This window comes from Buteo buteo, chromosome 4 (genome assembly GCF_964188355.1).
Source record: "Buteo buteo chromosome 4, bButBut1.hap1.1, whole genome shotgun sequence".
Taxonomy (NCBI): domain Eukaryota; kingdom Metazoa; phylum Chordata; class Aves; order Accipitriformes; family Accipitridae; genus Buteo; species Buteo buteo.
In genome coordinates this window covers 24,515,368-24,541,672 of record NC_134174.1, presented here as the reverse complement: position 1 = coordinate 24,541,672, position 26,305 = coordinate 24,515,368, and the positions used below count along the sequence as shown (strand labels likewise).

At 40.6% G+C, this 26,305-nt stretch overlaps 2 protein-coding genes across 2 annotated transcripts in view; both read right to left on the bottom strand.

Annotated features, from left to right (window-relative positions):
• Positions 1-21,315, bottom strand: part of SLC13A1 (solute carrier family 13 member 1) — a 51,152-nt gene extending 29,837 nt beyond the window's left edge. The window contains exon 1 of the mRNA XM_075026800.1: positions 21,215-21,315. The gene's annotated coding sequence lies outside the window, so the exon portion shown is untranslated. The remainder of the gene's footprint in view (positions 1-21,214) is intronic.
• Positions 21,316-25,498: 4,183 nt separating this feature from the next.
• The window catches only part of ATP6AP1 (ATPase H+ transporting accessory protein 1), a 54,398-nt gene continuing 53,591 nt past the window's right edge, over positions 25,499-26,305 (bottom strand). Inside the window, exon 10 of the mRNA XM_075026799.1 lies at positions 25,499-26,218. Within this exon, the coding sequence (XP_074882900.1) occupies positions 26,009-26,218 (210 nt within the window). The 3' untranslated portion in view covers positions 25,499-26,008. The remainder of the gene's footprint in view (positions 26,219-26,305) is intronic.

The window sequence follows — 26,305 nt, the reverse complement described above, 5'->3', positions numbered from 1 at the left end:
CCCATATCTAAACTGGTCACCATAACCTTTTTTCACAATCTACAGAGAGATGTAACTACTTTCACCCTGCTTAACTGAGGTGTTTATACGAGGCTGAGTTGAATTACACTCTAAAGATGAGTGTTTCTCTTCACTGACTACAAAAAGCCCTAGGCAAATGGGTTGAAGCAAGATGTCTAACTTTTAGATGTCTGTGCTAGGACAGATGTGTTCTATCCTCTGCCTGTTTGGGAAAAAATTCTTAATAAGATATTTGAAGTCAAGAATGGCTGCAAGAGACCTGGAGCACTGAGCAACTCTTTTTTCCTTGTGCCTTAGAGTTTAAGCAAACAGAATATAGCATATACCCATCAATAAACAAGATTGCATGGGAGTTATAAACTTCACTATTATTATTGAATAATTAGCTTTCACTCGCTGCTCATCATTGCAAAAAGTGGAAAACATCTCTAATTTTATTTGTGTATTAATTTACCAGTGGCTGGGATCAAGGGGTTTCTTTATTACCAGAGAAAAATTAAATATCTTTAGTACGAACCCAACATTGATTGCCACCTTTTGAAAGATACCATTGAGAATAAATGTTTACTAAATGGAAAGCATGGAAATTAAATCGCACGCACTAATTCCCCGAGATCTTGCATATTCTGCAAGGCTTTGAACCAGCTCAGGAAATTTTGCCTGGCTGCTTCCCATTGTTACCACTCATTATTTTTCCTCAAAAGCATAACAGCTTTTGTGACTGAATATTCTATTTATGTCCCCAGAAAACACATATGAAGAGAATGAAACTCTCCTTCTTCCTCCCTTTCTCCCCGTTACAGACATGAAAGCAGGGAAGTAAAAGCAGTCAGAATTACACCAAGGATTAGTGGTGGAATTGGGTGTGTAGCTGCAGGTGTCTCCCACCAGAGACAGAGTGACTCCCATCGAATCAGTGGTGAAGAGAAACAATGACATGAAAGTGTTGGGCCTTGATCAAGATTTGCTGCTCTAAAACCCACAGGAGAATCAAAGCAACAGATGTTATGAAAATGTAATAGCACATCTAAGATTTAGCATTAAGGGGAGTCGGATGAAATCCCATCCTGAAGTGCTCCCATTTGTAAGTACATATCCAACATGATGACAGACAACTGCTCCAACAATTCTAAATGCTCTAAAAACTCTCTAGGTTAGTAAATCTTCATGGAAATGCAATTTGATGCATTTTAAACTGTATTTTTTTCATTTTTCCTTTGGTTGTCTTTTTAAAAACTGTCTCCTAAGGAACAGTCCCTTCTAAGCTTAGCAGAATGCTATCAGGGACAATGACATTTGTATGGAAAAGGAGGTAGACTGACATGCAGAGCAATCAGAAAAAAAAAGTACCTTTCTGGAATTTTAGTAGCATGAGATTCAGGACTCTGAACAACATGTGAGCTTTATCTCTAGACCGAGGATGGAAGATTCTGAAATAATTTGGGTGTTGTATTCCTATGATCTTGGCCTGATTTGCTAAAGAGTGGTAGTTAAAAAAAAAAACACAAACCACTTTTTCTTTCCAGTTTTCCTTGCATTTCTGTTTCTAAACAACAGAACTGCTGGGAAAGTGATGTTTGGAAGAGATTATTGACAACTTTTTGAGAGGCAGTTTACACAAACCAGATCAAATCTATTTTCAGCATGTGATGAGAGAAGAAACACATTTCATACCTACATTCAGGCTGTATTTCTGAATGGACAGAACCTGACATGTTGAATACATTTCCAGATTCCTTACTGCATAAAAGTAAACAAATTGAAAAGAAACAAAACCCAATGGCTTGACTTTGAAAATTTTAAAGACTAAGAAGTTCACTATTCATTGTAAGCATATTATATCATTCCTTTTAGTTTTGAATAGAAACCCACTGTGCCTGAAGAACATTAATGCCATGATTTTTCGAGATGACTTGTACTTACAGTATTTTTCTTTGAATCAGTTCAAGTGCTCCAGCAATTACTATATAATCTTCCATCTTTCTGCAGCTGAATCCTCTCTTCTAATGACACTAGACAGCACAGAGCTCCTCCAATATACTCATTATTCATCCTGGGTACTCTATTCCTGTGAGTCTTCCCACTGGAATCACTGGCCAGTGACACAAAGTAGTATTTCCAAGATGTAAACTACATATAAACTTCCTGTAGAATGTAAAATACAAATGAATAATGGGGTTTTAAAACAATAAAGAGCCCTGTTACTAGTCTCTTATACCTGAAGCACACCCTGAAAGCTGAAAAAGGCTCAGTTACTTGAGATGTATTAATAATAAGTCTGTCTCTACATCCCCCAGCTTCTCCCAAACAACTCCTTGGTAATGCTTCTCTTCACCTCTGAACTAGCTGTAAGCAAGTTAACTTCAGAACTGGAAGCAATTTCACTTCATCAGTGCAATATTGTGCCTACAGTAAATAAGTTCTTCTGAGAGTGTTACCTTGATGGACCATGACATTAACCAGGTGAGTTCAATTCCACATACTGGAACCCCTCCTGGAAACCTGCCTGGGGGAACCTGCCACTCAGCTGCCACAGCATAAGTTATTTACTTGGTCAGGACCTCTCTGTTGAGCTCAGTACGGTTCTCTTCATGAAGGAACTGCCATGCTTCCACTTTGTCTAATGTTTTGCTCCACCCTCATTCCAGAGGTTTCACTGAATGCCACAGCCCCCTGTACATGGATGTCCAATGTGCTACTTTTAAGGACAACAGTCATTCTGCCTTTGGGCAACTGACACCTCTGCTCCTAAATTCTGGCAAACTTCCCTTGCCAGTTATCAGTATGTGACAAAAAAACCCCAAGCTTTCAAAAACTTTCCATCTTCCTGCATATCCTGCTCACTGACTGAACAGGCAATAATATCATTCTGTAAGAGACATGTCCTCTGGGCTGCTGTTGTGTGACTCTTGGCACAAAACCAGAACACCAGCCTTGAATCATTTGTAGGCCTAATTCACTATTTAACAACTTTTTGCCTCCCTAAAATATGACCTCCATGTTTATTCTTGTTGAATGATGGCTGTGTAGCTGGTGCTGTGTGAATCCAAACCCTTTAACCTGTAGTGGATCTGCATGGACAAGTCTTCTTACCAGAAGAAATACTCCCAAAGCCTCGGCAAATCTGTGTGCACACCAGAGTGGCTACATGGGCAGATCTGTTTGCCATGCACCATGGTCTAATGCTCTCCTGGAGTTTTTAACGTAGACTTTTCAGTCTTATTCCCCCTGGAATGTGTACATTCCTCATATAACAAGGTGATAAAGACTGTGCTACAGTAAACAAAGGTTTGTAAGCCTCTTCATTTCATGAAGTGTTAATAACATTCCTCAAACTCACAAAACACAAGCTTGGCAGTGAATTTCAAAATATGTTTCTGAAAATAGTGCACAATTTTCATCAAACAATCTGAGCTATAAAAAAGCAGATGCCACCTGATTAAACACCATACTATGCTTTTGATTTTTATAATTTTGGAGGAGGAATTTTGCTTTAAAATTAATTGTGTGATATGACTCCCAGATCAGGGTTTTCATTTTTGGAAGACTACATGTTCAAGGTCAGGTTGGATGGGGCTTTGAGCAATCTGATCTAGTGGAAGGTGTCCTTGCCCACAGCAGGGGGGCGTACTAGATGATCTTTAAATGTCCCTTCCAATGCAAACCATTCTGTGTTTAGTCTCACACAGAACACAAAAGCAGCAGGAAAAATAAGTCTGCCTAGAATGGCACTATAAAATTTGGCTTTGTTTGCAGGGGGCTTTCCTTCATGACAGCAAAATCTATTTTACCTGGTCTTCTATCAACTAAAATTTGAGTCAATAATACCATAATGATGTCTGTTGAGAAGCAACATGAGAAGGGAAAATATTTAAATTATTTCATCAATTGTTTGCTAGCTTAAGAGCTTTTTGTTGTTTAGTTATTTCAGGTGATGACAGCTAATTGGAAGTGGTATAATTATACTTTTTGCAATTGATGTTGCCTGTGTGTTGATGACATGCTAATGTCATCAGCGATGCTGGCTTTTGTCTAAGATGTTTGATGAGCTGTGTTATTGTTGAGGAAAGATGTTAATCATCCAAAACCATTAACTATTGTCTTTGATTTACACTCATAACAAAGTTCAACTTCGGCTTCCTTGGAAGCCACAGAGGATAAATCATTACAAAGAAAAAATACTAAATTTATTCTGGTGAAACACAAAATTGAATAAAGATAGTTTGTCAAAAATATGTAGGAAGTTATAACTGATCAATGTCACTGTGTGAAATTTCTCAGTGGCATAATTATTCTAAACTGATCATTCCTAGACTTAATCTTATTTTTTTCATTTCACAGTTACTAATAACTTCAACAGTTTGCTTCCTTTCAGTAAAATACATTTTTATTTCCATTTTATTAATACACTTTAAAAGGCCTTACATTTATTTAATATTCCTCCATCATGTTAAACTTTGTGGGAAAAGAAATGCCTTCCCCCCCCCCCCCCCCCGTGGCATTTTATGGATCAAGTTTCTGTTATATTAACTATATGCTCTCCACATTCAAGCCATAGGAGTATAATTCCATTTTCTCTTCTTGGTACAGATTTTTGGAATTCTCTATTAGATCTCCTGCCTTGGCCTAAAACTTTACTTTAATACTTTATTCTCCAAATTGGTATCTGTTTTTCATAAATGTCCACATGTAAAAACACATGAAAAAATACATCTTATAATGGTTAGTTATGTGTAAAGGTTGGACTTCATAATACTTTTGAGTATGGAGGTATATCTTCTCTCTCAATATTCTTATATACTTTTTGTCTTTATAAAGTTTACCAAACTGCTAGATGAGCTCATCCAGAGTCTTCTCATGGATAGGCATATATTTTAGCTAATCCTCAGTCCCATTTTTCTTATTCCTTCCTTCAATTTTTCAGTCATCCTTTGCCTCTCTTTCAGTGACCAGGTTATCATCAACAATAAAATTGTGGCAGCCATTTATGTTTACAAGGTCCTGAGAATATTTCATAGCCAGATCAAAGCCGGCTTTATCTTAATCAAGACTTCCTAATCTTTCACTAATTTTGGATAATAAACACACAGGTGTATTTACTCAGAGATTCTTTGTAATCTAGACTCTCTCAGAAAAAACTTCTATGACATCTACCAGCAAAACAAACCACACACAAACAAAACGCTCCCATCTGCTCACGCTGCAGCAAAGAAGCTCAATTTGCAATAAAATTGGCCTGCGAAGTCTTGGAGCCAGCGGAACATATTCCTCTTTTTACTCATTCAGCGGGAGCTGTGTCAGCACCTAGTGAACACCGTACAAGCGTGGCTGGGTGGAGTGTCTCCGGTGCTGCCAGGAGGCTGAGCGCCTTGCTGGTAGGCGGTGTGGACCCCCAGCCTGCCCCAAGCCAAGCAGTCCCAGCGAGACGGGCCAGGCTCACGGAGCAAGTCGCTGCTTGAACAAGGGAGTGAGGTACTCGCACACATGTCATATCACCAGCCCCATTCAGCATGGTCGAAGAATTTCCCTGTTAACAAAGTTTAAATTTCAGGCTGAAACTGCAGCGATGGGGGGGGGGGGCTGCAGGCACACAGCTTCCACCGGAGTGGGGAAGAAGTGGGTGGAGACGGTCTCTGCTCCCATCTGCATGCCCTGAACTTATTTTATTACCGACTGATACTAATGATCGAAAATTAAGGTAGCTATGTCGCTAATAACATGTCTTAAGAATAGTCCAAAATGCAGATGCAGTGCTGGGATGTCTGCATATACATCTGCATTGTCCTAGTGTTTACACTGACCATGTCAAGAGTACTCTGGCTTGCAGCCCCAGCAAGATCTGCTGCTGTCGTGTTGAAGAAAGGCAGCTCAACTTGGAAGACTAAATTCTGCTTGGTAAGAATATAGTTTCATTGAGTATTTTTTCAGCATTATCACAGGGATTCTCTGAAGGACTAATGGAGTGGCAGGAAAATATCACCACAGAAGTTTTTTTTGAAAAAGTTAATGTTTCTGAGATGAAAACTGACCAAATGTAAATTCTTTTATACCCACGGAATTAAGCTGCATGAACTAGCAAGTGTCTACCTTAACTTAGATAAACAAAGTACTCGCAACTTATTATCCTACAGGAAGTTTCACTGAGTTTGGGAGCAATGCCCTCAAGGTGTCCGAGATAGATAGGTAACATGAGACTTCATACACCATGCTGCAAATGGTTTTTTCTTTCAAGAAAACTGTTTCTTGTGGGATACAATTGCAGTCTCATAACAAGAGACCATATTTGTATAAATGTTATTTAATCAACAGTGAAGGAAAACATGTATTTCAATGAAAACTTATATTTCAAGGAAAACATATTTCAATGATTAAAGACTAAAATTCAGATGTAAAATCACACTATAAATCTCCCTTTGAATCCTGTAATGTGTTTATTAAAGTAATACAGAAAAAATACAGAAGAAAAATATTAATCAGTAATTGCTTAACCATTAATATTTTCTTTTAAAATAGACCAAGTTCAGAGATCAGGTCGAGAGTTTCACTGAACCAGATTTTAAGGCTCTTCTAATATGCCTCATTTGAATTTGAGTCAGTATTGAACTCTAACAGCCTGAAAGATCAGGGAGCACTAAACATGAGGTTTGGCTAGCACCCATCCCCTTCTTCCTTATTCTGAAATAATTACTTATTTCAGTTTCAAAGCAAGCTGTAAAATAATATTGTAGGGCTATGCCATTTTTGTGGAAAGATTCAGAATTGTTCTTAATTGTACCTAAGAGGATATATAAAACCAGCAGAAAGATGTTATTACTTTGTTATTAGGAGTAATTCTGAGCCTGTACTTAGGATCTTAAGATATTTTAAGAGGATTTTTTTTTCCCCATGTGTGCATTCCAGGTCTTCAGCAATTGCTCATTTAAAGCCTAGCCTTTGAAGCCAACAGGAGTTCTCAGTACACAGTGGGCACCTAATAAATAACAAATCTGTTCAGTTATACTGCAGTCTGGGGGAATATTCACATTCCCTCAGGAGCTGACCATGATGGAAGGAAGAGAAGAAGCCACGGTGATTCCCCACAGAAATGGCTAAGTGGAAGAAAAGGTGCAGGGCTAGGACTTCTGAAATGTGCTGTTTTATTGGGCATCCCCCATCCAATGCCTTGGAACCTTCTTCAGAAGCCTCTCAGTCCTGGTGATGAATTTCCGTTGAGTGTCCAGCAGAATTCTGCAGAAGTTGGTCCCCCAAGAGAGCCCTGGAGCTCCCCGGCTCCCTGCCAGCTCAGTCATGCGAGGCTGAGCCTCCGGGGTCAATGGGCTGGCACAAGTTTACATCAGTGGTGGGCAAGGCTTCTTCAAGAAGTGATTTCAACAAAATTAAGGAGGTGGATTTACCATATGTCAGCTATTACCTTTGTGTGGCTTATATGAAGCGGGAATGAACGACTGCGTGCTCTAGATCTTGCCGTATCAGTAACAGTGATGCATAGGAACTTGTTCAAGTAGCCAGACTACATTTCCAGCAGCAGCTGCCAATGCCAATGCCAATGCCAGCTGGACAATTTAATTTTGGAAACACCTCATGCCTTAGAAAGATGTGTTCCCCCCCTCTGAAATTTCTAACCCACAAGATTTTTTTGCTTTTAACCTAGTTTCAATCTGATTGAAAACAAAGGTAAGTTTTTACATTAACAGCTCCTGTGAACTGGAAACATACCCACCTTTGCCAGCTTTACTGACCCACTCCAACAAGCTGCTTGCCTGAAGGATCTGCTTAGGTCAGGGAAGTGAATTCACCAGTTCCAGTGGGTGTAAATCAGGAATAAAGTGACACAAAACATTCTTTACAGGTCAGAAAACAGAAATGCCTTTTAAGTCTTACATTTATATGAAAGGCTTCATTAGCCGTATACTTCCAATTCCCAAGAAAATATGAAGGAGAAGGAGGAGAGATATGTAACTCCAAAAATATGTAAAGTGTGACAGTCTGGAATTCCTTACTGAAATTAGTTATGAAGAGATGTTAATCACTGTACCATCTAACCCGGCTTCAGGTCACTACCTTTACTCTTAATCTTTGCAAAGATTAACAATCAACCAATTTACATATATAGCTCTGTAAAAGATTTACAGATTCAGATTATAGGAATGAGCTCCAGATACCCCTGCAAGCTTCCTGTCTTTCTGGTTCTTCCAAATTAAATCCTGGATTATGTTCTCTTCCCACCCTCCCTGCCCCCTCAAAAAAAAAAAAACCAACAAAAAAACCCATTCATCCAACCACAGTGGAATAACAATTAAAAAAAAAAAAGTATTTTGTTCTGACTTTTTCAGAACAGGGTCATTGTTTCTAAAACATACCCTGAGTGATTATAACTTTACTCATGAAGAAAGCAGAAGCAAGTAGTTCAGGGAAAAAGATTGTGGTTATGTGTGCTGCTGGGTAGCAAGACACAGCAGCTCAGGGCTCTCAAGGGCTAGATTCTTAAATAGCAAACTGAACAGCAGTAGCTTAAATTAACTTCTTGGCCAACTGTTGGATACACTTTAAACAAATTGTCAGCATTTAAATGAAATTAACATTTTCTTTCCTTTCCTGTTGTGTGACACAGGAACTTTCATGGAAAAAACCACCCATACAATCCCTGGTAAACTTCCCTTATGTGATGACAAATGTTGTTTCCCACCTGACTTAACAGTTTAAAATCTCACTATAACACACCTACTTCTTCAATACAAATAAAATACTTCTTGAAAACAAGAATTACATTCCCAGCTCTGGCAGTCAAGGGCAGACTGACACTGTACCAACTATTCAGGCTCTCTACCTTCAACCTTCCAAAAGGGGCAATAAACCTCCCTCTTTTCTGTCTTCTTTATTGAGATTGGCACAGCTCAATGTTGGCTTATCCCGCACTTCTGCTTTTCCTACAGGACACCTCCACTGGGCTTGCTGCTTTCTCTGAGAAGGGGCAACTGCTAGTTAACAGCAGTCATTGCCTCAACAGCCAAATTCATTCTGCCTGCCCACCACTGCCAGCGACAGCAGCCCTGGTCCAGTGGAGGGACGGTAGTCTGAACTATGGTTTCCAAAACCAGATCTGTCTCTTCTGACTGCTGAGGCCAAGAGAGTTTGCAACAAAGATTTCTGCTGTATGTGTTAAGAGCATCCACCGAATGGGCTCCTGTTTCATTTAGGGTCCTTGTGCTCTAGCTACATACAGACAACGAGCACTGCTAACCCACTATAGGCGAGTGTCTAAGAGCGGTCGTGACAGCTCTCCCTTACAGGTTATATATGTTGTGTGTTTATGCAGACACACACCCCTTTCCTCAGGTATTCTGAAAAACAACAATGGGGGGGTTAATGACAATTTCTGTCAGATTCTGGAAACTCTCTCCTGGTTAATCAAGCAGTCTGTAAATTCCTCTGTCACAAGGTTCAGTGCTTCCACATTCCTTTGCAGCAGTGTCAGGGTGATCTAACAAGAGGAAACATGCTGCTGCTGGTTGCAGAGCAACCAAGGAGAGAAATTCTCTGTATCGTAACAATTTGGTCTTCAGCCAGGCTCAAGTTTGTGTTGCTGGGGCTGGGGAATAGCTGACCGTAGCTGGGTGATGAGACTGAAAGATGTCCACAGCTTTGAAGTTTCCTCCCTAGACCACTTCCTTATAGGGCTCCTCAAAGGCAACTGAGTGGCTTTAAAGCTTTAGAAAGAAAAAAAACCACCACCCAACCCACAAAACAAACAGGCTTTATTATAACCTAAAGTGAGTCAGCTAATATTTTAAATAGGAAAGAAATCAGCTTGTTCAGATGCTAATAAAATTAAATATATGAATAATAATTTTTTATATACAGCTCTCCCTCTCCAACATAGTCCTTTATTCTGGGCTTGGTTTAGCTAGTTTTGTGGCTTCCTGACCATAGCAAATTCTGCACAGCCTCCCCTGATCTGAAGAGGCTTCCCTCTGGCCCTGCCAGGGCTGGCTGGCTGCTCCCCGCTCCCTGCAGCAGTTCCCAGCTCTGAGCTGCAGGTTCCCAGCTCCATGCCTGGCTCCTTCGCTACCTCTCTGACGGCTCTTGAACCTGCCTGGTCCCTCAGCACGCTTGCTTGCTTGGGAGCAATTTTGCCCACCTTGCCTTCTTTCCAGTTGGCTGCAGCTCACCTTGTTTCTATTTAAAGGATGAGCATGAAGACATCCGTACCAACAAACCAAGCGTCAAATCTGCCTGGCTCAAGACTTCTCAACTGTGTGGACCAAATGGCTTTTTGGTGGCCAGCACTCAGGATAAGAATAGTTAGACCCTGCCGCTCAGCCTCGGAGGCAAAGGGAACCGTGCTGTCACCAGCCCTGTTAAAAGCCATTGAGTCGGTCAATATCTTCCTCGCCTGTCTTGTCTCTTGAGAGGCCGCACAGCAAACTCAGCAAACTCAGCTACGGAAGATGCTTGCACAGAGAGAGCAGGCGGCATCCCCGGGGCTGTGCCGTCACTGCCACGTTTCGGTCACCTTCGCGCCCTGGCTGCCCCCTCGACGGCCGAGGTCCTGCTCTGGCTCCCCAGAGCCCGAAGCACACGGCTGCCCACAGCAAGGGCCGGCAGCACCAACCGGGGCCGTGGGGCTCTGCGGGGCCGTGTGAGGCTGGGCAGAGCCCGACGGTACAGGCGGAAAGCGCGGGACCCCCCGCGCCTACGCGTCTCCTGCACACGCAGGGGCCACACGCGTCAGCCCTCTTCCCTGCGAACGAACCGCAAAAGGGCTGATATTGTATCCTGAATTTGAACCGCGTCACCAGACTTTGAGGAAGGCAGCTGCAGACCTGCAGGGGAGGTCAGGGGCATTGTGGATCTGACCATTGCAATCAAGGCCCATCCCTTAATAAAACAAAAAATCAAAAATCACAATCAGAATAGGCTAAGCTGCAGTACAACATTCTTCTTAAGTCCATGCCCTCTGTTGTCGATACTGCACGCAATGAACTGTAAATATAATAATTAGTAATTAACCTCCTTACCTAATGCAGAGTAACAGTGACTAATCTCTATAGCTGAACATATTTGGTTTACAGATAATAATCGATGTGTCGCAAACAGTGGCTATGTCAAATTCAGGCAGCATGGTGAGTTATAGGTGAGTATAACTGAATACACACCCCATGTTCTTCCTAGCTGAGTTTCAAAAATCTGTACACAGGATTCCCTAATTTCCTACTAATTCACTTTATTTTAACTAATTTTGCATTTACGTTATTTTTTGTCAAAGTTGCTCTTTGCAGTGGTTCTCTATTGTTTGCTGTAGCACGATTTGACAAACGTTTCTTGCAGAAAACAGATCAACAGGCTGTCAATACATTGCAGTAAAACCATATTTTGTAGAAAGCACATGCTGTATTTTTAAGCTAAGCATGTGTAAATTCAAAGTTACAACACAGCAACATGAACAACTATTTTTAATACTCAAACTTTTTCATAAGACCTGCTATTGCAAAGGTCAGTGGAATTTGAATGGTAGTAAACTTTCAAACCTTTATAGGTATAAAACATTTACCACTTGAGGCAGGGTTTGGTAAGATTATTTATGGGCTACACAGTGCACCATTAGTACATAACAAGAAAGATTTCTTTGTTAAAACTTTTGAGCAATCTTCACTAATACTTATTTCTGTGTGCCTTATCACACCCCAAAGGAAAGAAAGAGGGAATTGGGGGGGGGGGGGGGGAAGTACCTTATATTTGTTTATATCTCCTTTGCTAAGGATTCCGAATTATTAGTACTTCATTATTAAAACTCATGCATATATCCAAGGAGTTTACATTAATCAACTGGTTGTCACTGTTTACAACAAGCACACTAGAATATCCACCAAAACAAAACAGAAAAGATGGCATAAATGCAATCAAAACAAATCCATTTAGAAGGTGAATGACTATTCATGGTATGCATTCAGCTCTAGTTACATATATACAACTTTCCTTCCTCTGGCCGGTGGAGCTGAGCCTTTCCTATCAACAGTGCCTTGTTCACACTATCTGAAGCAGCTTTTTCAGAGGAAGAATGAGATTTTCTAGTGTTTTCTTTGATTGCCCCTCCTTTTTTCATCTCACTTTTCGTTCATCTTATCATTTCTGTCTCTCTGCTCTGCCTTTCCTTCCTATCTGCTCCTCAGTGGACTTGCTGGCAGGCTGACCTGCAGAAAAATCATAATTAAAAACGCTTCCTTTCTCTGCTTAACAGGATGCAGTCCTCCCAGCTCAATTTATTTCACCACAGTGAGATTTGTGTCACAGTCAGGCAAACAGTATTACTTCAGGAGGAAGGAAGAAGTTTTCAAAACTGGCTTTTCAAAGCACTCCACCGACTTGTTGAAAGACACCAGGCTTCACAAGAAATCGAACCATCTAGGTCATTTGTCTCTAAACTAGGTATAAAAGCATCCTATTAATTTTTATTCATTCCTCAGATAATGAAATAGGCAAATTAGTATCATGCTCCTGAGGTTCTGATGTTTACCAGGCTTGAAGGATTACTTGCTCAAAGGGTAGCTGAAGAAGGATGGAATTCTCCTGCAGGAAGAGTAAGGGATTAAATGTGTCTCACTTCTTACACCTGGAACTTTAAAAAATCTTTTGAATAAAGAACTGTTTACAGAGCTTATCCTCATTTTTTTCAGTTCATGCACAATTAAGAAGTCTGAATGTTTCTCTTCTCTCAGCAAATTGTAAGGAACCAATGTGCGTTAGATGTCTGAGGATCTGATTCTGCTACACGTACTTACTGAACATAGGGTTAAACTGGCAAGGAAAACCACAGCGAGAGAATTGAAGAAATGAAAATGTTCTGAACATTTGACATTACAAAAATTGTTCCTAACACCAAAACCAATTAGATAGTAGAGCAGATATTCAGGAAAGTTCATGGGCATGCTAGGTAGAAACAGTAAAAACAGTTATACAAGGCCTGAGTACAGACTAAATGATGATGACATTCTTTGTAAGTGATGGTGACAAAATGAGCTTTCGCTGTGGCTTAGTATGCGGCTGGATGTAGCAATTGCAAAGCAGAGGCACCGTCTCTAATTCCCTCTATGTGACAGCAAGGTGCAGGGCTTTGCTGAGCCACTGGCTTCCATAGCAGCATCTGGGTTCCCAAAATTTCTTTAAAGTAGCGTACATATTTAACCAAACAAATACTGATTGAGGGTCTAGTTTTCAACAATACTATAAGTCCAAACTCCATGATTTTATGCAGTTAACTTATGGCTAAAAAGAGCTAGGGTCCTTAATAGGACTACAACAGTATTGTGGGATTTCTGTTGTAAAATCGCATTCCTTTTTTAGTTCTCAAAATTAACTGTGTTAAGAAAACTGCCACATGAACTGAAGTCACAGACAACAGGAGAATATGAATTTGGTAATTTATTTTAGGTTTTTATCATCTTGATGCAATCATTAGGCAAAATATGGTGAAATGATAAGAGGATAAAATGTCAGTATTTGCCAATGATTTGAATGTCAGGGCACTTGTCCTTCCTAGATGCTTTCTAGGAGCAGCTGGATGTAAACATCCACAAACGAAAGCAGACAGAATTATAATTTTGTGAAGAACTAGCAAGGCTTGCTCTGCTTCTCAAGACCAGGATAAAAACTGGGGGAGAGGACAACAAAAAAACCCCAACAACCAGGACTCATTGCTTCCAAGTATTTTCTTATTGCTGCATACTGAAACACAAACAAGGATGCAACTTGCTACAGATTCCTTTGAATTCTGGGAATCCTTTTTTTCCAGATACTTAATTTTCACCAGCAAAACAAGCCGGAAAGCCTCTTCCCTCCAGAGAAAGGTTCAACTTAGATACCATTACAGAACAGTATATAAGTTATTAAATCCATCGCAGCAACTTAGCTAAATAAATTATGATGAAGGTTTATCTTCTTTTGGGCGTTGTTTTGTTTTGTTTTGTTTTGTTTTTAAATCAATGTCATCTGTGTGTTAATTTATTTATATTGCAGTCTAGCCTACAAGACTCAAACTGAAACTGGACATGTTGCACTCAGGGTTTAATGTCTAGTTTCCTTCTACCTTAAAAACTTGTCTTTATCTTGAAAAGATAAGAAGAGAGAAAAGAAAGAAAAAAAAAATCAAAGCCTGCAATAACCCAACCAAAATAACATTACAAGTTTATTTTCATTTACTTTAGTGAAACAAATCTTGTTTTACCACTACAATAAGTGAGGGCAAAATTAGAACAGCTGTCAAGAGTCTAAGTACCATTTAATCTAAAATAAAAACTTCTCCTTTTCCAGTTTACTTTAAACTAATGCTGTTTTACTGGCACAAAACAAATAACGGCTCAGATCCTCTTCCTGAAAAAGTAGATGTTCAGCTATCAAAAGAAGCATAAAACACTTTGCAGTTGCACAGCATCATTTACCTGAGCATCTCATGGCACATCTCGGTGAGTCACCATTTTACTGAAGCAGAAATTGAGGCACATGGAGAGGAAGGCCTGAATTTTTGAAAGCAGCCTATAATTGGGAGTGCTTCCATGTTAGGGGGGGTCAGCTTTCAATAAAGTTGATTTCCAATCTCTGAATGTTTAGGTTCAACTGGCATAATGTTTGCTGCATTGGACAATATCTGCTTTTATTAACCAGCCTGGTGTTTGAGGGCCTTTACCTCAGCTCTTTGTCTAATTCCAACTGTAGTATCATAAAATCATGTCCCAAATTTGAGACTGATGATTTACCACTAAATGACATATTGTAGATTGTCAGTAGACTAAATAACACCCAGAAAAAAAATGGATTTCCCCAGTTCTGACCTCTAGGTAATTTTGCCTCCCTACTTCAAGTCTTCCTGATGTACTCGCAAACCTCCTCTTTGAAGAATTACATTTAGGAGCTTAACATTTTAAGATCTAAAAAAACCCTAAGGATGAAGCATTTTATCTCAAGTGTCTGCTTCATACAGAGTAAGTTAGAAAAGCAATATGAAATAGTAATGCAAAGGAAGGAACATCAAACCACACTGACGGAATGAACATCAAACCACACTGACATGTGAACATCTGTCAGTGACACCTACCTCCATGCTGGACCAAACATTACATGGCAGTACAAATTTCTTCAACGGGAATGAAATCGCAGCTCCTTATCAAGCGTCTCCTACTGTATAAACTGAGGCTGTTCAAGGCAGAGTATAAAATTACATACTTATACAGAGAGCTTTGGAGAAGCAGCAAGTTCTTTTATTTATTCCTAAAGCTGCCTTAGAAAAGGGTTGTGGCAGGCTGGTGGGGCAAATACCAGGCTATGCAAGGGCTGAGTAGGAGCAAGTGCAGATGAATAAGTCATAGATCTGAAATGTCTGACTGTCAATCTTCTCAATTGGTTTGTAGTCACTGAATGAGAGAAAAACTGAAAAAATTTTTTGCTATCATGGCTGGCAAGCACTTCTTTAATTTCAGAAATCAAAAGTCATGCTGAGATCTGATAGTCCCCACTTTGCTAAAAAATTACCAAATCTCACTGACTACTTCTTGTTCTGCTCAGAGTGAAGGCTACGCTGTCAGAGATGACAGAAATACTCTTCAATTCTAGCAATAAACTTAATTAAAGTTAAGGTTTTAAAAGTTCAAGCTTCACTTATGGAGCTACTTAACCAGTTACTTGCATCATAATTGACTCATCTGCTGCCATTTGCATGAAGTTAAAAACAAACCCTGTTGCCTTTGGTGCCTTTTTTTTTTTTCCCCCACATCATATTGCAGCAGCAATTTCTGATTTGTTTACTAGAGATGTGTGAGAGAAGATTTTGTTAATGAAACAGCATGCATTTGTTTCTACATCAAGACTTCATTTAATAGCCTTCCCTTTTCCTGCAGTAGGTGTAAGCCTAACAATAAACCCTTTGACACACGGGCACTGTAACCCTCCCTGGCGCTACCTGCATGAGTCAGCCAGAGGCAATGGCGCAAGGGATGCCCATAACACCAGGACCTGAGGGGTAAAGCAGTCTCTCCCTCTCCCCGCCTGCGGTGAGGGGATTACAATCCCAGTGACCAGATCTAATTCAGACTGGGAACATAAGGGGTTTGCCTTTAAAAACAGGAGGTTCACAATCCCGTCGCTCAGCCACGTGCTTTGCGACCTCTTACTCAGTAGACCATGCAGTGGGCTATGCCGCTCTTCCAAGATCAGGCCAAATCTGAAGCCCACTGAAGAAGATGGAAAAATTCCAGTGCCTTTGAACCAGGCCATCATTTCTAACTTTCTAATACAGTTATCATGGCAGGGCATCTGCTGGAGAGTGTGTATCATCCTTGGGCAGAGGGGGAGAGGGGCACCACGCTGTGCTGGCACATCCCCTGTCATTACAGAAACAAGGGATGCCTGACAACTGAAAGAAATCAATGCCAATTTGCTCATAACTGCTTGGCAGAACAGCAATTACTTCACTGATTAAATCATCAGTTAACTAACAGAGGTAAAATTCAAAAGTTAAAGGAAACTTCACAGTGTTGTTATGTAAAATTTTCTCTATTCTGTTTTCAAGCTGTTATGTGATCTGGTGAAGTCCCGCTTTGTTCTCTCAGAGCCCGTTGCCATGGAATTGACTGAAATATCACAAGTTAAGCACTATAGCCTCTATTTCCTAAACAAATAAGCAGCTTTTCCCTCTGCAAAGGACCACAAGCGGTACTTGTGCTGCTCTCAGATATGCATTACACTTGCCAAACGCTTTTAAGCACCCAGCTTGGCTCTAAGCAATTGGGTCACCCAACAGGAAGGACCAGTAGAAGGTGCTGCCTTGTGTGTGGGCAGAAGGGGGATGTTCTGGAGTTTCGGACTTCACAGTATTTCCAAATCAGATCAGGTCAGCCCTCTCTTCTGCTGTTTACTAGCAAACAGGCCCATTGCAAACGCGATGGGGAAACGAGGTGATCTTCAACTCAGGCAAAGCTTGAAGGGAGACATCCAGGTGGACAACACAGCCCCACGAACGAAAAGGATGAAACAACAGAAGGCTCAATATGCAGCTGCCAGACCACTTCTGCCTGTTAGGGAGCAGGATGATACCTTGGGTTTTTTTGAGAAGAGAGCTAACATGGCTCGATGTGCTTTTCAGAAGCACTCTCTGTGTTCGGGAGAACATAGATACTGCTGCTTTGCCTGCTGCTTGCAAGGGTAGAGAGGGAGCAAGAAGGACACCTTGCTTCCCCGCTCCCTAAAACGCAAGACGACATGAAGCAAGCCAGCCCACAGCCTGCAAGGGGGTGGACCTAAGCAGCACAGCGCAGTGTTTGTTTTCCCTGCCCAATCCATCAGAGCAAGCAAACAGGAGAACTGGGAGCAGTCTGACACCGCAGTCTCCCTTGGAGTCTGTTTTCAAAGAACAAATATAGCGGTGCTCACTTTTTCAGTAGAGGCACATCCTTTCTCGGAATAAAAGCTTAACTCAGAGAAAAATCCATTTGCATGTTGTTTTTCACAACATAAGCAATCCTACGAACAAAGTTTATGGTGACAGAAACATTCCTGACATTTCAAAGCAGCTGCTATGTTTTCCCATTTGTTTATTTATGTATTATTCCTCACAGGAAGGAAACTGGGAAGAAGGGAGGAATTTCACCTTCTTCTTTACAGGTTTCCTATTAAAAATTTTGCAGCATTTCATAGGTTTATACGGAAGTCCTGTATCCTGTGTATGTCTTCCAATCTCATTCTAGAGCTGCATATAAGAAGGGATTTTTTTTTCCATTCCTCCATTTTATAATTTCTAATATGTATTTATCTAGATGTGGGGAAGTATATCTCTCTTCGTCAGAAGGAAACTTAAGGTTTGGTCCTTGACTGTTGATCCTTCCAGCTTTCTGGCTAAAATGTTCTTGAGTAGATGTAAGTTCTGGGTTGCTTGTGCTTTTGGCAAGCTTACAGAAATTGAACTTTAGAAAAATTAGGCAGTGACTCCTGATCTCCAATCCTAACCACCTTGGTTAGGACTGAACGAGCTAAGCAGGGTCAGGGGCACTCAGTGAGATCAGCAGACCCAGTGGCTGTTGCTGGGGGCTGCACTGGTGAGTGGCACTGGAGCAGTGGTGTTTCTGAAAGGTGGTGGGAGCACCACACTGCAGAGGAGGGAGACATAAATCTATATAATTTTTGCATTAACCCTTCAGGTTTTGGGGGAAAACTGCTGATTTTAGTGTCTTGGCCAAACCATATGACCTATAGAATCAGTGTCATCTCAGATATAAGCTGTGTTCTTCACTTAATAGGCAATTTCACACCATGCTGTTGCACACCAGTAAATAGAGGCTATGTTCTGTCAAAAAGCTGCAGTCTTTCCATACACATGAAGCAATTTCCATCAACACATTTTGATTTGGAGACCCTTCCTGTATCAGAGGCTTGTATTAGTATCTGGTATGAAATAACTACCACCACAGCACCACCAGTAGAGCAAGGTTACCATGTTCCTTAACAGAAGTATCTAACAGGTAATTGTTTAACATTGGACTTGGTGATTAAAGGGAAAAGATCATCCTCCTTCCAAATACACTAAAACAATAATATGTAATGACAATAATGAAATTGTTTCACTTAGAACACTAATAATAGACATAATCTCCTCTGTTTTAATTGCCCTTTAGACTTCCTTTCCTATAAAGCATGCACAGGGCTGGAGTGCAGATTATATTGCAGTTGAAGTTCTGTGCTAAAACTTTGAGACAGGTGGCCCAATATATTGTAATATCAGAGGAACACACGAGCTATAATTTTGATCACTATATAATTTCCAGATACAACAATGGCCTCACCATAAACAGCTTTTAGAATGAGAGTCCCATTGCACAGCAGCTGAATCCAGCCCTGGATTTGCAGCAGACACATACACTGCTGATTAGACAAGGTGCAGATTTTACTTAATAAGTAACGTGCAAACTTACTGAATCTTTGAAGTGAAACCTTTGGCTATTCCAGATGAAAATAATGACCCTACTGAAGGAGTCCTTCACCTTTCTGATAAGGTAAGGTGGTAAAAGTAACTAGCTCACACGTTAACCAAGAGTTTCATAACAAACAGAAGATAGTAATTCATTAGGCAAAAACCTATGTCTTTCTTAATTCTTAGACACTAATTTTATCCAGGGAAGAGTTTCAGATATTACAATTAATAAAACTGACCATTAATCTTTAGCTCATTTATCTGTTGCCAGAAGCGTGCTCAGCCCAACAATCCATGACCACTAAACCCTTTCTGCTCTCTTGAACTTCAGAGTGCTATAAAAGCAATTATAGCAGAAATGGGTCAAATTATGTCAGAACATAAGCACACTTTAAATTCCCTGATATATCCAATAAAGAATTTTTTTGCTATTTAAGGCAAGCAAACAAACAAACACCACCCCCACCCCCCCAGTTTCTCTCCTTTTAGGTATCTACTCATCACTATTAGACTACACAAATTGGTAGCAGTAAGCCATTAAGATCTAAATTCTGGCCTCAAAACCAACCAGTACACCCACAAAAACTTCTGTGAAAATCTAAATCAATGAAAACTGATGCAATCACTCCATTCTTGCTGTATAAGTACACATCCATGAAAGCTCTACAAGTGAAAGCAGACCATTTATTTTGTAATTGTAATACTAGTTAGTTATAAAAAGATAGATGAAACCTCAGATTTTTCCATTCAGAATTCAGCTGCCTGTTTCAAACACTCTGGGGTCCAGTTCTGTTATTTTGTGCACATGGTAAGATAAATGCGGTATAGCTGCAGGGTTCCCTCCTCCCACTCCTTGTCAGCTACCTTGGAGTTTCTGGAGGGCAGCCAAAGTGGCGGCTCCTGCCTTATTTCACAGACAGCCCCAAAGAGTGGTTCTGGGAGAGAAAGCTGAAGACTTGGGTGACCTTCCAAGACAGCCCAGCATCACACAGGCGTGCACATCCTCACCGGTGGTGGCAGGACCCTTTGTTGCCACCCTTGCTTTTCCAGGCAAGGATTCTGGTGACCACTCAGAAATGCAAGGACTCTCACTGTCTATCGAGGAAAAGGGGATGGTCCAAATTGCCCCTCCTCTTCCATATTTGTTTTTCCTTTTTTGCACTAAAGAGAAGGGCTGAGACCTTTGGGGGCCTGGGACATCCCTGTTCAATTGCAGTCTGAAGATACAGAGTGAGAGAAGGTGGCCACAGCTGGATCTTCTTTCTCTCTAGGTATCTTCTGCCATGGACGGCCTTTACGGGTCTTTGCAGCAGGATATGAAATAGAACACTACTGAGCTTACCCTAAGATAGGTTATTAGCTGAACTATGTTCAGGCATGCAGAGACAGAAAATGTACTTCCCAAAGTGGAGCTGGTCCAGCCTCTCAGGCTACTGGCAATGTGGTCTTTGACCCTGACAAGGCACATGGCTGCTTGCATGATTTGGTTTCCCCTTTTGACAGCTGTAATAAAAATCCTTCCCCAATATGTGTTAAGACATCAGTGTTTGCAGCTATCTACTTTCCTCCTCTGCCAGGATTTTATTACTCAGCAGCAGGAATGACAGACCCACACAAGCACCTGCATCTCAGCTACTCTAGTGCAAAATCTGATATATTACATCCTTGGTGGAAAAAGAGAACACAGCGGTGTGAACTTAATGAACAGCTGAGGCACAGGTATATGTGAATGAAAGGCAGGGTAGATAGGGACAGTAATATCTCAAATTATGCCAGTATGCTTCAGTGAAAGATATCTGCTACAGAACTAAATTGAGCACTCTGCTATCCATATATATCCATATTTATCCAGGATAAACAGGATACACAAAATTATAATTCAAACATTACATCAGAAAGTCCTTAACTTATCCACCTTCCAAAAGTAATTCTATGAAATCATTTGCTGGGGGTTTTTTATGTTGCAAACATTATTTTTTGCACAGTTTTCATCAACAAAAGTTGCATATGATGTCACAGTGACTGTACACCATTCATATTATGTTACTTCTGCACAACTAGTTAAAGGAGTATTAAGACAGACTCAAAATGGGTTTCCCAGTCTTCCACTGGACAACCACACTTCCATTTGCAAAGCAGAAAATATATGATCATTCAGTAAACTATCTTCCATTATGGCAATAATGAACATACATAAAACAGTCTAAAACTAAGTTCAACTATAATAATTCAAGAACATACCAGGTCCGGGGGTTATACAGAAATCCAGCCAATCTGGAGCAGGGAACCTGTGTTCAAACAGGAGGCATACAAAAAGTTGTGGTGAAGGCAAGGAAGCCACTTCATTTGTGGGGCGTCAATAGCAGATGATTTGCTCTTGGTCTCAGTCACTGTCGTAAGTCTCCTGTACACCCACACAGGTAGGAAGACTAAGACACCATCCCACATTGTGGAAGTGAGAGACTACTTAGGGAACCACCCCTTAGCAAGACCTTATTTCTTTCTTTTTTTTTTTTTTTTCCCATGCACTTCAATGATTTTCAAGCCTTTAGAAATCTGACTTCTGAAGAAACAGCTCTTTTCTCCTTGATTTTGCATTAAGTTTCAATAGGGAATGGGCTGATCTGAGAGCAGAACATTTATTAGTAAACTGAAGAACAGGTTCCTTTACTGGAAGATATTAGACACCACAGGATTTTTTGGCATTTCAGCAGACTGAAGGTGGTGTTTTAATTTTGTTTTTGTTTCTCACTATCCAACCTATTTTAATTGGCAATAAATTAATCTTCCATAAGTCTGTTTTGCTCATGATGGCAACCGGTAAGTGGTGCCCCTGCCTTTATCTTGACCCACAAGCTTGTCCATCTTATTTTCTCCCCCTGTCCTGTTGAGGAGGAGGAGGAGTGAGAAAGCAGCTGAGTGGGTGTCTGGCAGCCAGCCAAGGTCAACCGACCACAGGATGCTACATTAAAAACAGCCCTCAGGAAAAGCGGTCCCTGCCCCCTTTGTGTGGGTTGTCTCATTCTCTTGTTCAGTGTAAGGATGAGATTATCACTATGCTTGCCCCCACAATCATCACCACCTGGTGAGACTACTGCTAGTTTTTTGCCAGCAGTGTCCAGTATCCAGGCTTCTTGTATATCTGATTATCTTAGGAGTCAGCTTCTCATGGTTGTTCCTTGTTTTCAGCATCTCTGGTTTCCCCTGCTTGACCCCAGTTTATGCTGAAATAATTACAGAGCCCTCTAACACCTGGATACTGCCTAATAATTCAGCTGATTTAGGTTTGTAAATTAATTATTTATCAGTCACCTAGAGGGAAAGGAGGAGCCAATTACTTCATTGAGTCTTTCCTTGACAGGTGGAATGATTTATCTTCCTTTATCACCTACATAAAAAGACTACTCTTGGACTATTTCTATTATAATTCTGTTTCATTAAAAGTCATTGCTGGGTTTCCACATGATTTGTGAAAAAAGTAATTTTACAAGCAGAGAAACCAACAGACCAGAACACAAAGCAAACCTGTATCAGGTCAGGAAGTTCAGATTCTAGCTCCATCTCAGCTCTCCCCTCCAACAAATGATTATTGCTGAATTTTGTGAAGAAATACCTTAACTTATGGCTTCAGGACTTTTGTGTTTAGGTTTGGGGTTTCTCTGGTTTTAATCTTGATTTTTTTCACAGTTAAATTGATTTTTTTGAGTTGTGCCATAGTTTTTTGATAGTTTCTGATATTTTTTCCTTGAAAAAGTTCCATTTATTTATATATTTGAAAGCAAAAAAAAAAAAAAAAAAGCTTCTACTTTTCTAACTGATGCTCTTTCCAGTCATCCCCTCCATCTTTCTTAAATTTTTTTGTACTTTGTAGAGAAATGAGTTAGCACTCACAGAAGGCAGTACTTCTGATAACTTCAGTGACCTCTGGGGGGAGGTCCTAAAGGCTCACACCTTCCAGACAGAGCTAATATTCTGGCTGGAACAGCTCCCAAAGCAGGCGTGTTTTAACAAGTACACCTGTGATTAAGATGAATTGTGAAATCAGAAGTACACAGAACTGGAAGGCTCCTGGCAGGTTTCTAACTTTATTCAGAAAGGTAAACAAACACAGGCAGGTGCAAAATCCTGCTAGAAGTTCTTGAGGCCTAGCCCTACTTAAAAGGAAGTAATCGAGCCCTGCTGAAATCAGTGGTCGGTTGTCTCTGTCTCCAGCCACAGGGCACGGCGATGTGCAGCTGCAGGGGTCTGAGGTGGCACGGGGACTCCGGCAGCACACGCGGTCCCCTGAGGGGGTGTACTGGATGTCCGTGTCCAGGTCTTGGCAGCAAGGGTGGCCTCTGTGGGGAGAGGCCAGAGCGGCTGGGTGGACATCTGCCAGCCAGCCAAGGTCAACCCACCACATGTGGACAGAGAGCAGCGGATCCTCTTCTGAGAGGGACCGGCCGTTGGTCCCCACAGCCCAGTCCGCCTGGCCCCCAGGACAGCTAGGACTGTAGGCAGTTCCCCTCCTTTTCTGCTGTCTTTCCCAGCACAGACCTCACAAGGATGATCCTACCACATCAAGGGCTACAGCACGTGGCTTGAGCTTTCCATCCCAGGGACATCCCAGCTCACTATAGAAACAGGCTATATGTCCCCACAGGCCCTACTTGCCAAAGTATTCATGGCGTCATTGTCACGAGAGAAGGTGGAAGGAAAAAAGCTTCTCTCCCCCAAAACGCCTTCCCCTTCACCCTGGAACGTGTAATACCAAACACAGCACACAGTTCAGTCTGGCCCTTTTCAGAGGGCTTCAGTTTTACTGAATCAGCGAAAAGCTAATCTAACAAACATTTCTTCCAACATCTCTTCCAATTTGAGCTCTTCTGAAAGAGGCTTATCTCTTGCCCATGGTATGGCCTATATGAGACTCTGCTTCCTCCTCTTCTCCAGAGTGCAGCCCAGGTAAGCATGAGAGGAGACAGGTATCCCCAGTGCCACACTATAATCAGGACGCCGTGAGCTCTAGGAGACTCTACAGGCTGGAGAGGAGGCTGGAAAAATTCATGGACTATAACTATACCCAGAGTTATTAAATACGAAGACACGACCTCTGGCTGAGGAAGTCCCTGAGCTTAAATGGTGGAGAATGGGAGAAATCTGCAGGAAGTACTGCTGTGTGCTCACCATACTCATACCACTGCTGGAGATAGGCTCCTGAGCTGGGTGGCCTTGTAAAGCTGTTCTTCAGTTCTTGTATATCACCACTGTTGAACAAAATCTGTTCCAAATTTTGTTGAATCTAGATAAAAGTCATAAGAAAGCTGTCTTCTACAAACCAAGTCTTTTTAATAGGCTTCCTCTCTTCTAGCTATCAGTCACATGACTAGTATGTCAATTTTCAATTGTCACATTCATGTAACTTGCTTTTAAGGCAGAATTAATAAAACAAGTCCAGTAACTAATTTTTGCAAAGAAAATGTGCCTTTCTAACACAGCATTTTTGCATAGATCAAATGCCAGCATTCTTTGAGGTTTCGAAAAACATTTGGGAAAAATATTACAGCAGAGGACTCACCTCTGCTAGTTACATGCCAGCTTTCTTTTTGTTTTCCAGGTCAGGATTGAATGATTCAGGAGGAATAGCTTCAGACAGCATTTAATTTACCTCTTTGACTGCATAATAAAAATGTGACAATCAGGAATGATGGGTAGAAACTATTATTGGTCTAGTTAAATAGTTGATTCTAACTGTCTTTCCTGTGTATCATTGTCCTATGACATGGATCAAGATCAGAAAAGTTAGAATTTTTCTCATTTGACAAATGTAATTTTGTCAAAATGACATCTTTTTGTTCTTTAACTACTTATAGAACATGCACAGTCATAACAAAACATTACAGAAGGATGAAAATGTTATTCTTACCATTTTTTACCATTTTACCATTGCTTTTTTACTATTTCCTAGTTTTTCATAACATTTAATAATTCACTCCATAGTCAGATTGCCCAATGAGGACAATGAGAAGATGTAGTGTCTATTAATTGCAGAAGAATTCAGCACACTCTGAATGTTTTCAGGCTTCTGGAATCATTGAGATGACCATAAACATGCTCAAACTTAAACAGTACATTAGCACAGTGCTTCTAATGACTTTATATATTTTATTTTTCCTTTTTTGTACAAACCTCATAACTACTCCAAAGATACCTAGAAAAGGAAGGATGCTAAGAAAATTACGTTATCTCTGTTAAGATGCTGTCTGCACTGGCACATTGAATCATACTAGGTTATGGACTTGAAAAGTTGCATTCATTGCCATGACACCAAATATAATTTTGTGATCTGTTTAGGCAAGGACCTGTCTCGCTTAGTAACTTCATCAGCTGTCCATGGCTAAAACAAACATGAGTTAGCATTACTCAACATCATTCTCTCAGGCATAAGATAACATTAGAAGGAAGCTAAACCTTAATTCACCTGTTCTCATTTGTGATACCATATCTGAACAAAGTGATGTATTTTGAAAAACGTTTTCAAGACCATTTATTTAGTGACTTATACTTTATTAGTTCCATACATTTTTGGATGGTTTTCTCAGGAGAAATAATGGCAAGACACAGTTCAGCCTTCTTAAGGTGTAGCATCAACATGACATACTTACTAAAGAACCTTTACGGAGACCAGTGGTTTCAATATATAGTTTCCTATCAAATAAGTTATTTATCCTTCCCATTCATCTCTGTTGTGATATCCCTTCTTTGCCAATAACAGTTGATCTGATGGCAGTTTGTAATGGTCTTTCTAACAGCCAGATACAGTAATAACCTCTACAGCCTCACCTCAGACCCTTAACACAGATGGCTGTTAGCAAATGATGGTAATAACAAGTAGAATTATTATTGTTGCCAAGCATGAGGATCCTTTTTATATGTAGTTTAATTATCCCTTTCTGCTATGATATCTTTTTAGGTTACACATATGAAGTAGAAAGGTTCTAAAAATCATAAATATCAGACCAGGAAAAGCCATAGCAGCATTAAGTCAATCCATGGCTATTCTGTCTGAGGAACTGACAGAGCTGCACCTTTGGGATCATCAAATCTGCTGTTTGTTGTGAGCTGCATGATCATATGGATACCATAGGCCAGGATCCACAGTAAAATTATAGACGTCACCAAGCCCATCCAGATTCCAGGAGTGAAGAAACCTGTACAGTCACTTGCATAAGAAAACTGGTTGTTTTCAATGTTGAAACCTTGAATCTGAAAATGAAGAAAGGTAGATAGATGAGTGCAATTAAGCATGGAGCATAGGCCCTACTTTCAGGATATATGTGGTAATTACAAAAC